The following is a 14,921-nucleotide window of genomic DNA, read 5'->3' on the forward strand; positions in this document are numbered from 1 at the left end:
TTCTCTGCATGCACAACCAGGATTGAACAGGGCTAAGAGATGTCTGGGATTTACATGACGAGATAATACTACTAGGATCTATCTAGATTCATTATATCATATTAAGACATTTCTCCCATGGAATCAGGAACATCCCAACCCAGTGCACATGCTAAGTTTTTATTGAAATTCAGTGAACTGCTATGGTGTGAAATTAATTTTTATTGTCAGTCCCCTGCGTCGGCAGGCCGACTCTCAAGCCCTGCGCCACCAGGGAAGCCCTATAACACTTTATATAGCTGAGAACTCATCGATCAGGATTTTCACTCTCATTGGAATCCACTACTTGCCTACGACAAATCGGACACGTAGAGTTCTCAGACAGCCAGCGATCAATGCAGTGACTGTGATATTCATGGGAGCAAGGTAGTATGCGAAGCTTGCTGTTTTCTGTGTACTCGGTAAGGCAAATGCTACAGGCTTTTAGTGCATCATTTTCACCAAAAGATCTTACAGCCAAGCTGTCAATCTGTGCTTTGGTGAGTCCTGTAGTTTGCAGATCATGGGAGGACCCAGAGTCACTTTCATCATATATTATTAGGCTAATTTGTCTACCCACTTGCCTGGTCTCTGATGATAAGTCTGCTGCTAAGTTTGTTTCTTCACTGCCTTCAAACATCAGTGATCTAATTCCTGAATTTTCATCACTTGAGCTGGAACCAGAAATAGGACTAGAACTGGAACTAGACGTACAATTGGGGCTTGAATGACAACTCAGTGTGGAACTTGAATGGGTATCATAGCTAGCATTTGAATCAGAACCAAATGTACCACTACTACTACCATTAGGTGACTCTAGCCATTCCATGTTTGGACTTGGAGGTGAGACACTATGCTCTAAATTACTGTCACTGTCCATAAGGTTATTTGAGTTACTAAATTCTGTCATTGTCTGCCTTAACGTGCTCTGAATTGGAACAGATGTTGTATCATTTAAGCTAGTATTGAACATTCTGCAAACGGGATTTCTAATGGTATTGACATAAGCTCTCACACCTGCCTGCTCAGAATGTGAATACATATGCCTCAGTCCTCGTTCACTTTCAGAAGTGACAGTGTTGTTTGGTGTCTCAGATGTTAACTGAGTTCTACTAGCTCTGCTGTCTCTCTGAGAATATGCTCCAGAATGAACTTGTCCTACTTCAAGATTGAAGGGTATGGTTGGATATATTTCCCTCATTCCCCAAGATTCACCACTGCTGGTTGTATCTGGAGAATTTTCTCCATGAACGGCATTCCTTGTTCTAGAAGTTTCAATAAGACCGCTATTTTGCAACTCAAATCCAGTCATTTGCTGTGTCAATATTTCTCGGTGCTCAGTTCTAGAAAATCTCGCATTCTCACTTAGCAGAGGCTGCTCAAAATTCTGAGAAGGTATACTATGATTCAGTCTTTGTACAATTTCCCTAAGTGAACGTGGAGGCGACCAACTTTCAATTCTTGCTCTGGTTCTCCGATACTCTGGGCTCCTACTTCTTGCTCTTCTCTGACTTGTGGTAGGTGGGAATTCCATTAATGTTTCAGTTGTATCTTGTTCAGACATAGATGGTCTTGTAAATATTGATTCAGATTGTGGACTTTCCACTTGCCTTTGGCTGTCTTCCATATTTTCTCTTCTGGGAAGTCTTGCAGACGCTACATATTCATTCTCTGGATTTGGACTCCCATGATCAAGGTTAGCATTTATTTCTAAACTGAATATGAACTGATCACTTTTAGGATTAATTTGGCTCTCTTCTCTCCAAGATTGGTTTTCTCTTTGTCCACTTGTCATATTTTCAGTTTGTCCAGAACAGTTAAGCCAGTCTATTAGAGAGTCACCACTAGACACGTCATCTGAAGAGTCTCCTCTGTCTGTTAACAAAAAAAAATGGGGAGGGTGCATAAAAGAACTACCAAAATTAGAACCATCATAAAATAGCACTCTGAAACTTTGTTTCAAAAACAAACAAAAAATGAGAACTTAAATACTCAGGTGTTTTCAACTGATTTCACATTTATAGAGTTAATATTTTATAAACTGCACTGTGTAGCTTTATAAGTAAAGGTAGAATAGTTTCGATTCCATCCAAAAAGAGTGAGCTAATCCTAGATAAACTTAGAGAATTTTTTAAAAAGGGAATCCAGAGGAAGTCTATGTTTCAGTATTTCATCATATACACAGCCCTGTGTACCACTGTCGGAGGAATGTCAAGAGACTTATTTTTCAGTCCACTGTCAAAACACTAATGCAATTAAACAAGGTACACACCAGTTAAGGTACAATGCTAGTAGTTTAGTTCAATTTACATTATTGTCTAATTTTCATTAGTCTCCAACATGACTACTTCTAGGCTCTTCACTTATGTGCTTTTGATAATAGATAAGCTGTTTTAAAATATAAGGTTATTGCCCAAACATAAACAAGTTTTATAGGTTTAAAAGTGTTTGCATTTTGAATACTTCTTAATGTTAGCAAGATATTTAATTGACATTAAATTGAAGGTCAGATCAAATGAATAGACTGAACCTAGCATGGTACATATAAGACCATATTCAAGAGCCAGAGTATTATAGTATCCTCTTCATTAGACAGCAAAATCCTCTACTTCACACTGGAAGGGAAGGCACCAGACCTGAGGTCCGAGCAGGGTTTCTCAGCCTTAGCACTACTGACATTTTGGTGCTGGACAATTCTTTGTTTTGGGGAGCTATCCTGTGCATTGTGGGATATTTGGCAGCATCCCTGGCCTCTGCCCACTAGATGCTAGTAACACCCATGCCTCCCCTGTGACAACCAAAAATATCTCTAGCCATTGTCAAATGTCCCCAGGTGTTGAAGAGAGCACAATTGTCCCCAGTGGAGACTATTTCTGTTTGCTTTTTTTACATGTCTATGTAGAAAAAATAATTCAGGAAGTAGGAGGGACTTTCAGTTGAGGTAGAAAACCAAGAAAAATACAAATAGGCTACTTTGCACTGTTTCCCAATTAAAACAACCCAAATGTGAATCAGGAAAACAAACAAACAGACCTTGACATGCTCACCAAAAATCAAGTAAATGCCAGTTCTTTTTATGAGAAGTTACTTACCAAATGAATGTAAGTCACTTCTGTATAATTTACTATTTCCTATTATGAAGTTACTATTTCCTATTATGAAGTTCCTTATTCATCCCATGCTATTCCCTCCAAAAGCAGAATATACCTGTATTTTCATCTGAGTCTTGTGGTGCGTTTTCTTTAATTAGCTGAAGTCTTCTCAGCAACTCTTCTTCCGTACTTTCACCTGGAATGCCTAGAAGATTGTTGTCTCTCATAAGTTCGTAATCTTCTTCACTCAGATTATTTACGAACCTGGAGAAATCTTCTTCCCGAACCAATCGGTCCGTTTGACTTATGTGTTGGGCCGAAACTCCATCTCCTTCATCGTTGGAATCCGAGTTTTCCATCTTAATAAACAAGTGGAAAATTATCTGAAATTCACGACGTGCTGTTGAAATTCACCAATGGTCGTTTCGTTTTCTTCGCTTTCTACTTCCTGCCAGAGTGTCCGGTTCCGACTCAGTCGGATGACCCTCCGCACACATTCCTCCCTTCTCCCTTCCCGACTCAGTTCTGTGGCCCCTGGTGACGCAACAGTTGGGAGCCGCCTCGAGCCCAGAACTTGCTAGACGTTGCCTAGGCACCCATTATCTTCCCCGCTGTTACCGAGTAGGGACTGGATTCAGGTTAGGTTTCATTTCATTCAAAACCAGCCAATGTTACTGAGGGTTTATAGTGTACCAAGCACCGTGCTTCACCTCGTTTCACCCACATGAGCCTATTCTCAGGTTTTCAGGCTCTGATATGCTCTATTTATTCGTTACATTCCATAGGACTGCCTTCTTCAAAATGCCATGCCAAAGTCAGCCTAGTTCAATGCAGCAATTCTCATTTTCAGGTGCCCAGGGACCTCCGCCTTTTCTCCTCATGAATTTCTCAAATCCTAGACTCTCACTAAGAAAGCCCACAATTTTGGATAATTTACCAGGGCCCTGGCTGAGTCTCTTTAGTGTGTCCTCTCCCTTTTAACTGTTAATGGCTTCATCTTGCATTATATGGTCCTTCAGTCTTGTTTCAAACAAACAAGAAACACCAAAACTTTGGCAGGCTTTTCTGCTCAGCCAGGGAATTCCTTCTCCACAAAAGCATCACGTTCATTTTTGTCCTCCTTTCTCATAAATATTATAAATAGTCCTTAAGCAAAACTAGCCAGAACATCACAGGAACTTTTAGGACAGATACATAATAGTTACTTTGTCTGCCACAGTGAGTACTGACCCTGCTGATTTTGTCGCATGTATCACCTGAAAGGCTTGGTGAAAATAAAATAACGCTCATTTGCAATGCTATCTGGAGGAGACCTCTAATTCACTCTCAGGACACAGCTTAGAAGTTTAAGGAGCTGTGTAAATTCACGGTTGTTGTTTTGTTCACGGTCCACAGCAGGCTTTCTTGTTTGTTCTCAAGGAGATGGAAGGATGGTAACTTTACTGGTGTGACAGTGAAGAATCTAAGTCTATGTCCTGCTTTTGACATTTGTTCCATGCCTCGTTTAACTTAAGCTAGAAAAATCAATCTTTCCCCTCTGTATCAAATCTCAGCAAGACTTTGGATGAGAACAGAATCCCCTAGACTACCCTGCCTCCTTTATGGACTTCTGAGTGTATATGTTATCTTTTACTGAAGTTATTCTTTTCACAGGGGAAATCTGTTGTAAACTTGTTTACTGTGCCTCAATCAAAACTAGCAGTATTATGGAAATTCAGCGTGATTTGTACTCTTGATGCAGGAAACCCTAACAATCGTTAGTGTTCTTGAGAGTGATTGATTCAGTTTAATTCAATTCAATCAATTCAAGTGTCAAGTATATTTAGCGTTTGTTAAATGTCAGTCATATTATCGGATATTAAGATACAAAGATGAGTATACTTAAGAATCTGTTGTCATTAGAGTATAACAAACAATTGAGCTACCAGAGGTAAAATTACAGTTTTGAGGAGAAAGTGATTTGAGTGAGAGAGAAAATCGGTTTCACTGCCTTTGGGTTTGAAAGGATGAATAGGAGTTTCCTAAGTGAATGAAAGGGGGAAATATTTTCAAAAGTGAGAACAGCAACTACTCACACTCGTAAAACAACAAGGATAGTAGATTTTAATTACTAAAAAAAGACATTAGTTAAATTGGCAGAGCAAGGCCAAAAAATGGAGATCGTTATGACATGTTTAGAAGTTGGACTTTATCATTAGTGCAATGGAAAGATGTTGAAGTCTTTAGACAGTTGATGGTCAAATTTTCAATTTAGAAATAATATTGATAGTAGTGTTGAGGATGAATATGAAGGGCAACAGTTTAGATGGGAGGGGCAGAAATAGATAGAGGGCAGCCTAGGCTAGTGATGACAAGGATCTGAATCAGGGCAAAGGAATATGATTAAAATGAAGGACTTTAACAGATCTCTAGGCAGCAGAACTGATTAAACCTAGTAATATATGGGAAAGAGGGAAAAATGGGGAGGGGGAATATGAGGGAAAGGCAGGGGTCAGGATTACTTCTGTATTTCTGTCTTTGCTTAGTGGACAGTGGTACCAATAAGAAGTAACACCTGATTCTGAAGTTGTATGGTTTAGCTTAAGAGGGAGCATGACTGCTTTTGATTAGAATAGTATGCAAGTTACCTGAAGATTCAGAAAGTCTTACAGTCATTCCAAATTTAGGTACAGAAGCACATGAACTAATAGCCCCGGATGTTTGGTGTTCCCTGTAGTTGGCTCTCAGTGTCAGTGACTCTAGCTTCCTGAACTACTTGTTCCTGGTTATGTCCCAATTCTGGTGTAAGTAACAGTGTATAGGGATCATCATCCCAGAGACTTACTTATTGACCTTGATTATTTAAATAGAAGCCACCAATATAGCTGTGCTTTACACTTAGTTCTCTCATGTCTTGACTTTCCTTCTGAGTATTGCAGTGTAGGTTCAGTAGTTTTTCCTCTGGATGGCAATATTGCTGCTTTGGCCTTTGTTCTATCCCTTGTCTTGATATCAGAACTCTTCTGAAGACGTTTTTTCTTCACGTCTCATTTCAGAGATGGGAGGTGCATCAGGAAGTCCGGAGGTTGACTAGAGCATCACTCTAAGTTGAGTTGGAGGGGAAGAGGTTGAAGATGGAAAGCTGCTTACTTTCAATCAGAGTCAAAGCACTTAAAAATTTGGCCAATCCATTGTTTATGATGTGGTGAAAAAACGGGGTGTGTGTGAGCAGATTTGGCTGTTCTTTTATCCTGGTTGTAATAATGGAGTTTTGTAATCAAGAGTTTTCTTTTACTGACTGTGTCCAAGGAAGCTTCTGAACAGATTCTATGACTCAAAGGGAGACTGAAAATAAGCAAGAGATAGCATTCTCCCTGAATATGGGTAAAAGGAGTTCTGTGGCTTTAGAACTGTAAGAAATGATCAAGACATATATTCCACATACCTATTGCAGTATAACAAACCGGTCCAAAACGCAGTGGTAGATACAATAGAAACCATGTTGTTATAGTCAGGACTTTGTGAGCTAAGAATAAAGATAAAGAATACTGGGGATGGCTCATCTCTGCTCCATCATGACTGGGCCTCAGCTGTGGTGGCTTGAATGATTGGAGATAGATTAGACAACTTGACTGGTGTCATATGTCTGGGGCCTTGGTTCTGGCTAAGTTTTCTTTGAGTCACATCTTTTGGTGCTGAAATGTCCAACCAAGATGGCATCTTCATTCACAAATCTGGGACTTGAGTTGGGCTGCACAGGCTGAAAAATCTGGGGCTGGTTTTCTCTCTGTCTCTGTCTTTCTCCATGAAATTTCTCGGTGTAGTTTTGGAGTCTTAGCAACCTGGATATCTCAAAGTAGTTGAACTCTTACATAGTGAGTGGCTTCACCCAAAATAAACATCTCATGAGACTTGGCTGGAATCTGTAAGGCTTCCTATGACTTAACCTCACAAGTGCAAGAACACCTTTTCTCTTGCATTCTGTTGATTGAATAAGCCACTGGATCAGCCCATATTCAAGAAGTGGGACACCCCATTCTACCTTTCAATAGAGAGGTAACAAAGATTTTATGGTTATATTTAATGTACTATAGCACATGATGAAAAAACTCTTATAATGATGACTTTTCAGTTGAAGTGGAAATTAATCTCTCCCTCTGTTTTCTGAATTGCATTATTCTCTGGGTAAAAATAAAAAAAGGGAGGACATAAAATCTGAAGTTCTTTGCATTCAGCTTGATTTTAAAGATACCTGATTAAGGATCTTTTTATTATGTAATAGTTTTCCCACATCAGAGACCATTGGTAATATCAAGAGCTATTTAGTGAGCAACTGTAATTGCTAGACACTCTGCTTGTGTTTTAACTTCTTTGATCTCAAGCCCCATGCAAGATAGGTATTACTATTCTCAGAGATAAAGGCATGGAGGCTGATGCAAATTAAGTGATTTTCTCAAAGTTACAGTAATAGATAATATGTTCAGATTCAAACAAGGTCTATAGGATGACTCTCCCTGTTTCGCTCTAGTCTGCTATGTTTAATGAAAACACAATATCAGACATCATTACACAAATGTAGTAAAATCTCAGTTAAATGAGATGCTTGAATCATGTTTGTTCATTATCGTGTGCCATTTCAATTCTGCTTTGGAGTTAGTCTAGAATATCTTCGTTTTAACTTAATAAAATTTAATTTTAAATCAAGAAGTAAACATAATTAAAGCTTGATAATATATTTCATATTTTTATGTTTTTTTCTTTCCCACCAGAAGGATGGGTTAAAAGCTTGAAAGCATTGATGCAGAAAAATGAATATAAATATGCATGTCTCATGGAATCTACTGGAATTGATTCTTTGACACAAATACTTTTTTGAATCTAAACATGAAATTCTTGTTAATTGAAATCACACCCTTTCCACTTACATAGGCTTGACACTAGGAATTAGTTTCATCTCCTCCTTATGCTTACCTCTAATTATGGAAATAAAAATGTATTTATTTAGCAAGGTCTCATCCTTCTTATGATTTCCTTTCTTCCTGGTTCTGCTCAGATTTAGACTTTTGATAGCTTTTCTATTAGTGCCGTGTCAGTGGTTAGTTTGCTTCTATGCATTCTCTAGTTTTGAGCCATTTTACACACTTTCTCTGAGGCATGCTCCAGGTCTGTTATTCACAAGCAAGTTAGTTCATATTTCTGCACATTTGTTTATTTGTAAAGTCTTCCCTCCTAGATTATTGTAATAAATAAATAAACTTACATATACATAAATAATATTCTGTTTGTTACCTATATAGATATATTTAAAGATGAATTTTACGGTTCCAAGGATGAAACGGATATCAGGTTTGTTTCTCAAAACAAATGAACACAGAGAACACAAAATGAATAAGCAACACAAAAGCTCACAATATATGAGCAAAACCAAATTAAGCAGGCCTGCCATATACAGATTCACAGGTTGTGCACTCTAAAACTCCCAGGGGGCACCATTCATGTAAAGAAGAAAGTGAATGACACTCCTATAAATATGCAGTGCACCACCTGTACAACTGAACATGCAGACCCTGAAAATGAGCTTTAATGTTATCTTCTGCCTTCCTTCGACCCAGTAGGGAGAAGAGAAGAGGATAATGAACTCAGGGAGAGTAAATAGTTACTTTATTACTTGTTCTTCTCCAGGCCTAGAATTTTATATGCTCCTATTGAAGGGAGGTTGGTGATTTTGTTCAGTAGCCTGCAGTCACAGGGAGGTGCACTGCCTCTTTCACCAAGTATTTACACCAGTAGGTGTAACCACAATCGCAGCGTGTGGTGTGGGTAAAAATGGTCACCTCACATCTCTGTCATGTCGACTCTCCCTTTTATGGTGCTAATGGGGTGTTGTAGTCGCTCTTATGGAGAGTCATTGAATGGTCAGTCTGGGTTGCCTATTCAAAGAAACTCACCACATTTTCAAATTACATTACAAAAAGGCCCCTACATTTCAGGCATACCATTTTGCTTAAATTCAAACTACTGTACTATAATCAAGTTGCCTCTCTTGCTTAAGTCTTAATATCCACAAACCTCAACAAATTCAGTGGACAGTAGGTTGACCAAAGGGTGAAAGTTTTTTAAAAAGTAGCATTTGTATTGGGAGCAGAGTTTGGGTTTCCTTATGGTCGGGTTTCCTGGGGCCTCTTTAATATTCAGGCTAAATGCAAGCTCTTATCCACACTATTAGAATGCATCCTGTATCTTCAAACACATTTGACAACTTATTGCATATAGAATAAAGTAAAATGTGTAGTAAGTCCTTACAAAAATCACTCTAGATTTGCCAACATTACTACATTTTCATCTTTCAAACTACAGTTTAAATGTCACTTCCATGGAAAGGTCTTCCTGACCAGTTTATCTAAAATAAAATTGTGCATGTCATGCTCTGTCACAGATGCTTATCTCTTCCTCCAATAAACTGTATACTATAAGAATAGTGATCTTTATAGCTCAACCTGTGTTTTCCACCTATTCAGTTCCTTAAAGTAGATACTAAATGAATATGCGTTGGAGAGTGAAATAAGTTAAAGTAAGGAAGAAAGGCCAGAGGGAGGAAGGGAGGAAGGAAGGACAAAGATTCTCTCTCTGTCTTTTTTCATTATGGCTGCTCTAACAAAATGCCACAGACTAGGCAGCTTATAAACAACAGAATTTTATTTTGTAATGTTATGGAGGCCTGAAGTCCAAGATCAAGATAGCAGCCTGGTCTTATTCTGGTGAAAGCCCTCTTCCTGATTCATAGCCAGAACCTTCTTGCTGTGTCCTCACATGGTGGAAGGGGGCTAGTGAGCTCTCTGGAGCCTCTTTTAAAAGACATTGATCCCATTCATGAAGGAACTTGTGGAATCTAAAAAATTCAACCAACAAGTGAATATAACGAGAAAGAAACAGACTTACAGATGTGGTGAACAAACTGGTGGATACCTGTGGGGAGAGGGAAGGGGAGAGGGTAGGGGATTAAGAGGTACAAACTATTATGTATAAAATAAGCTACAAGGATATACTGTACAGCACAGGGACTATAGCTAATATTTTATGATAACTATAAATGGAGTATAACCTTTAAAAGTCGCAAATGACTATATTGTACAGCTGTAGCTTATATTGTATACCAACTATATTTCAATGAAAATAATAATAATAGTCACAAAAAATATGAAATAAAAGGCATTAATCCCATTCATGAGGGTGGCACCCTCATGACCTAATCACCTTCCAAGGGCTCCACCTCCTAATACCACCAATTTGGGGGGTTAGGATTTCAACATATACATTTTGAGGGAACATAAATATTCAGACCATAGCACTCTTCTTTGACCAAATGTGAGTCAGCCTTCTCTGAGTCCTTTTTCTAACTAGTCCCTGACTTTAGGCTCTGTCCTTGGCCCATTTAGACTAGTATTACATGAATTCTGGTGGGTCAGTTTAGCAAAAATCCTCTACCCTTGATATATGATCAAACTCTTTATCCCTCACCCTTCATGTCTTATCACCCTAGCCTGACTACAGAAAAAAATTCTGTCAAATTGGTTTAGCCAGAATTCTCCTTACCCCTGATGTTTCCTCTTAGTAATTTTCTATCCACTGACCCCCACCCTGCTCCTTGCCTTTATATCTCTACTTGTTCTTATTATATTAGGAGTTGAGCCCCGTCTCCCTCTCCTACTACACAGCCCCTCTGTAGTAGTCTCCCTGACTTATCCTTGCTACCTTTAACAAGTATCATGTATACTTGTTTTCTTCAATACCTTCCAGGCTTTCCTTACCTACATCTCTCTGCATGTGCTGTCACTTGTTCCATGCCTTTGTTCACATTGTAATCTGTGCCTGCGATGCCCTACCCTTTATGCCCTAGTTCATATCAAACCTCTCTGCAGTATCTGTACCCTTCTAGTCCTGTATTAAATACACTGCCCTTCAAGATGGCCTGTAAAACTCCTGTTTGCATAAATATTTGCCATTTTTCACCTTCCTGTTTCCTCTTAGACTCTTAAATAGAACAATGTGTGCACTTGCCTTCTACTAGATTGTAAACTGTAGTGATTCAAGAAGTAGGCATCATTATGTGCCCCTCTAATGCCTAACACCAAATGTTATGCACTGTTAGAAACTCAATAAATACCTGATTAGTTGAACTATGGTCCTACTATATAGTGAAAAATTCAAAGGCTATTGAATTGGATTCTGATCTCCCCCGCTCATGGGCTGTGTGACATTGGGTAAGTTATTTAATCTCTCAGTTTTAGTTTCATTATTTGTAAAAGGCAATGATAACTAAATGGGTTGTGGTAAACTTTAGTGACATTCTATGTAAAATAAAGTAAATGTGATACTATACGTAAAGGTGTCTCCTGCTTAAGGTCAGGAAGCCATTTGTAAAAATGAAGCCGTTTTTGTTAAAATGTAACCAGGAAAAAATTTCCTATTATTTTAATGGAAACCTTTAATATGTTTTATATGTTTGCCCAACAACCCCAACAAATTGCCTGAAATGCAATGAAACAAAAGAAACAAAAAATTGTTATAATATAGATATTTAAAATCATCATATCCTAATCACCTAATAATTAATATGGTTTTAACAAACATTGCTTTGCAGTAACATGGCCTCTCTTAACCCCAGTAACATCAGAGTTGCACATCCTCTTCTGTGACACTTTGCAGGCTTTTCAAAATGTCTACACAGGAATCTGAAGTTTTACCCAATGTATTTGGAATGTAACTCAAGATTTTCTCCAACCACTGTGTTCTTATAAAAGTTACCTTGAGTTTGCAGATGCAAATATGTTTTATTGCTGTATAATCACTGGCTGAAGAATATTTGATTGAGAACTAATTAAATTCTCTGTAGTGTAAGTATTAAAGCAAAGAGCTCTTCTAACAGGGAAGTAATAGGAGATATTTTGTGTGTTATATCTTCATATAGGATTGCTAAACAGTGTTGTTCTTAATAAATGTTATTTTCTAACTTCCTTCCATTATGAATCAAATTAATTCTAAACCCAAGATTTAAGTTAGACTTCATTTCTCAAATTCAGTGAAAACATTCATTTTTGGGGTTTTAAGAATTTAATTCAGTTATGCAAAAATATATCTAGGGGTTTATTTTATTTTTTAGTTTTAATTTAATTTAATTTCTTTCTTGAAGTATAGTTGATTTACAATATTGTATAAGTTTCTGGTATACAGCAAAGTGATTCAGTTATATATATATATATATATATACACACATATATATTCTTTTTTATATTCTTTTCCCTTATAGGTTATTACAAAATATTGAATATAGTTCCCTATGCTATACAGGAAGTCCTTGTTGGTTATAGATTTTATTTTATTTTATTTTATTTTTATTTTTTTATTTTTTTGCAGTATGTGGGCCTCTCACTGTTGTGGCCTCTCCTGTTGTGGATGTGCAGGCTCAGTGGTCACGGCTCATGGGCCCAACCGCTCTGCGGCATGTGGGATCCTCCTGGACTGGGGCACGAACCCGTGTCCCCTGCATCGGCAGGCGGACTCCCAACCACTGCGCCACCAGGGAAGCCCTCGATTTTATATGTAGTTGTGTTTATATGTTAATCCCAAACTCCTAATTTATCCCTCACCCCCTTCCCCTTTGCTAACCATAAGTTTGTCTTCTATGTCTGTGGGTCTATTTCTATTTCATATATAAGTTCATTTGTATAATTTTTTTTAGATTCCACATATAAGTGATATCATATTATATTTGTCTTTCTTTTCTTTTTTTTCTTTTTTGTGGTACGCGGGCCTCTCACTGCTGTGTCCTCTCCCGCCGTGGAGCACAGGCTCCGGACGCTCACGCTCAGTGGCCATGGCTCACGGGCCCAGCCGCTCCGCGGCATGTGGGATCCTCCCGGACCGGGACATGAACCCGTGTCCCCTGCATCGGCAGACGGACTCTCATCCACTGCGCCACCAGGGAAGCCCCTATATTTGTCTTTCTGTGTCTGGCTTACTTCACTTAGTATGATAGATCCATACATGTTGCTGCAAATGGCATTATTTCATACTTTTTTTATGGCTGAGTAATATTCCATTGTGTGTGTATATGTGTGTGTTTGTGTGTGTGTGTGTGTGTGTGTGTGTGTGTATATGACACGTCTTCTTTATCCATTCATCTGTTGGTGGGCATTTAGGTTGCTTCCATGTCTTGGCTATTGTAAACAGTGCTACAGTGAACTTTGGGGTGCATGTTTCTTTTCAAATTATGATTTTCTCCTAGGGCTTTATTGATAATGACATACACTCTAGCCCACCTACCTCACTTATATTTCCATATATCCTGAGTGAGTCAGTCTCTTTCTTTTGGCTTTTTAAGAAATCTGGATGCTTTCTAGATAATAGTTATCTCCATATGCACATCTGAACCATTTGCATGGCTTCTTTGTAAGTTTATTATTAGGGAAGCTTAGAATAATTTCATAACAACATAGAAAGTGATTGTATACAAACTTTATTTTAACTGTGGACTACCCCCACTCCTACCCCAAATACTCATAGACTGAAAGGTCATCAGAGATGAGCTTGTCTTTGGGAATTGGAGCGTGGAAATCAGAGAAAGGAAGGAAATCACGGAACTACTTCAGTTGGAGATGAAGGAGTGGGTAAATGCCCTTTTCTTGGAAAAAAGATGAATTTTCTACTAGAGGAGAAATCTCTTAAAATATTCAGCTGCGCCAGTGATTAACTCTGTTGCAAATTTAGTTGCATTTGGCAGGTACTGCAGGGAACAACTAGTGTGTATGCCTTGGCATAGTAAAAAAAATTATGTAGACAGAAAGTATATTTCATTTATCTAGTTATTGAATAGCCTGAAATATAGAGCAGTCGAATACTATTTGTAATTTGCGTGAGTGTGTGTGAGAGTGAGCAAAGCTGTGTTTGACACTAACATCCATTTTTCCTGACTTAAGAACAATATTTTAATAGATAATTGTTGTTTAAAGAACTGATTGATGCCAGACAGGAAGTTCCCCTCATATTGATTATGTGTAAAAATGCCTAGGAGGGCTTGGGACTGACAGAAACCATCAGTAAACTTCAAAACTCAAACGAGAATTTAGTTGACAGCAGGGTGTTCAGTACAGAAAATAGTTTCAGCACTGACACTGTCTTCTAAGGATCAGTATCTATCCATCTGTTTAATAGATATCTGTGCGAAAGACAGTGTGGTATGGTGGAATGAAAACTGAACTTGTAATTGGAATATGGGGATTAGGTTCCAGCTGAGTTCTTTCTCCTGGTGCTATCTTGGAGAGTTACACCTCTAAGAATAACATTCTTTGTTTTTTAACTGTCTAAGGATCTTTTGGGCTCTATATTTCTATGAAACTCTGATCCTATTTTATCATTGTAGGGGTACTGTGTGTTGGAAGATAGCTAGATAGATCAATGGATGCATATATGGGAGGGTGGAAAGATAAGTGAGTATATACACACACATATACATATACATACATATGTATGCACAATATATACATATAAAAATATATACTTATATATATAGGACTATATATGTGTGTGTGTAACACCTACAGGTTATTTCCATGCATATGTGTCTACAGAGTGACATCACAAATTCTGGCCATGGTTTTCCTTTTCATTAGCAAATATGACAATAAATCATCTATCATCTATTATTAAAGAGGTAAGACCTCTTAACAGCAAAAGGGTCTTGAAAGAGATTTTAACATTGTGAAAGATACGTTAAAATAATCCACAAATATTCATATGCATGTATTGTGAAAATGCTTCTTAGTGGAAACAAAT

At 38.1% G+C, this 14,921-nt stretch overlaps 1 protein-coding gene across 1 annotated transcript in view; it reads right to left on the bottom strand.

Moving 5' to 3' along the window:
* Positions 1 to 286: 286 nt before the first annotated feature.
* LOC308611294 (E3 ubiquitin-protein ligase RLIM-like) overlaps positions 287 to 14,921 on the bottom strand; it is a gene marked incomplete at both ends in the record, with an annotated part of 67,938 nt that continues 53,303 nt past the window's right edge. Inside the window, one exon of the mRNA XM_081260134.1 lies at positions 287 to 1,970. Within this exon, the coding sequence (XP_081116260.1) occupies positions 287 to 1,970 (1,684 nt within the window). The remainder of the gene's footprint in view (positions 1,971 to 14,921) is intronic.

Source organism: Mesoplodon bidens (assembly GCF_964165515.1).
Source record: "Mesoplodon bidens genome assembly, contig: HAP1_SCAFFOLD_179, whole genome shotgun sequence".
NCBI classification, from domain to species: Eukaryota; Metazoa; Chordata; class Mammalia; order Artiodactyla; family Ziphiidae; genus Mesoplodon; species Mesoplodon bidens.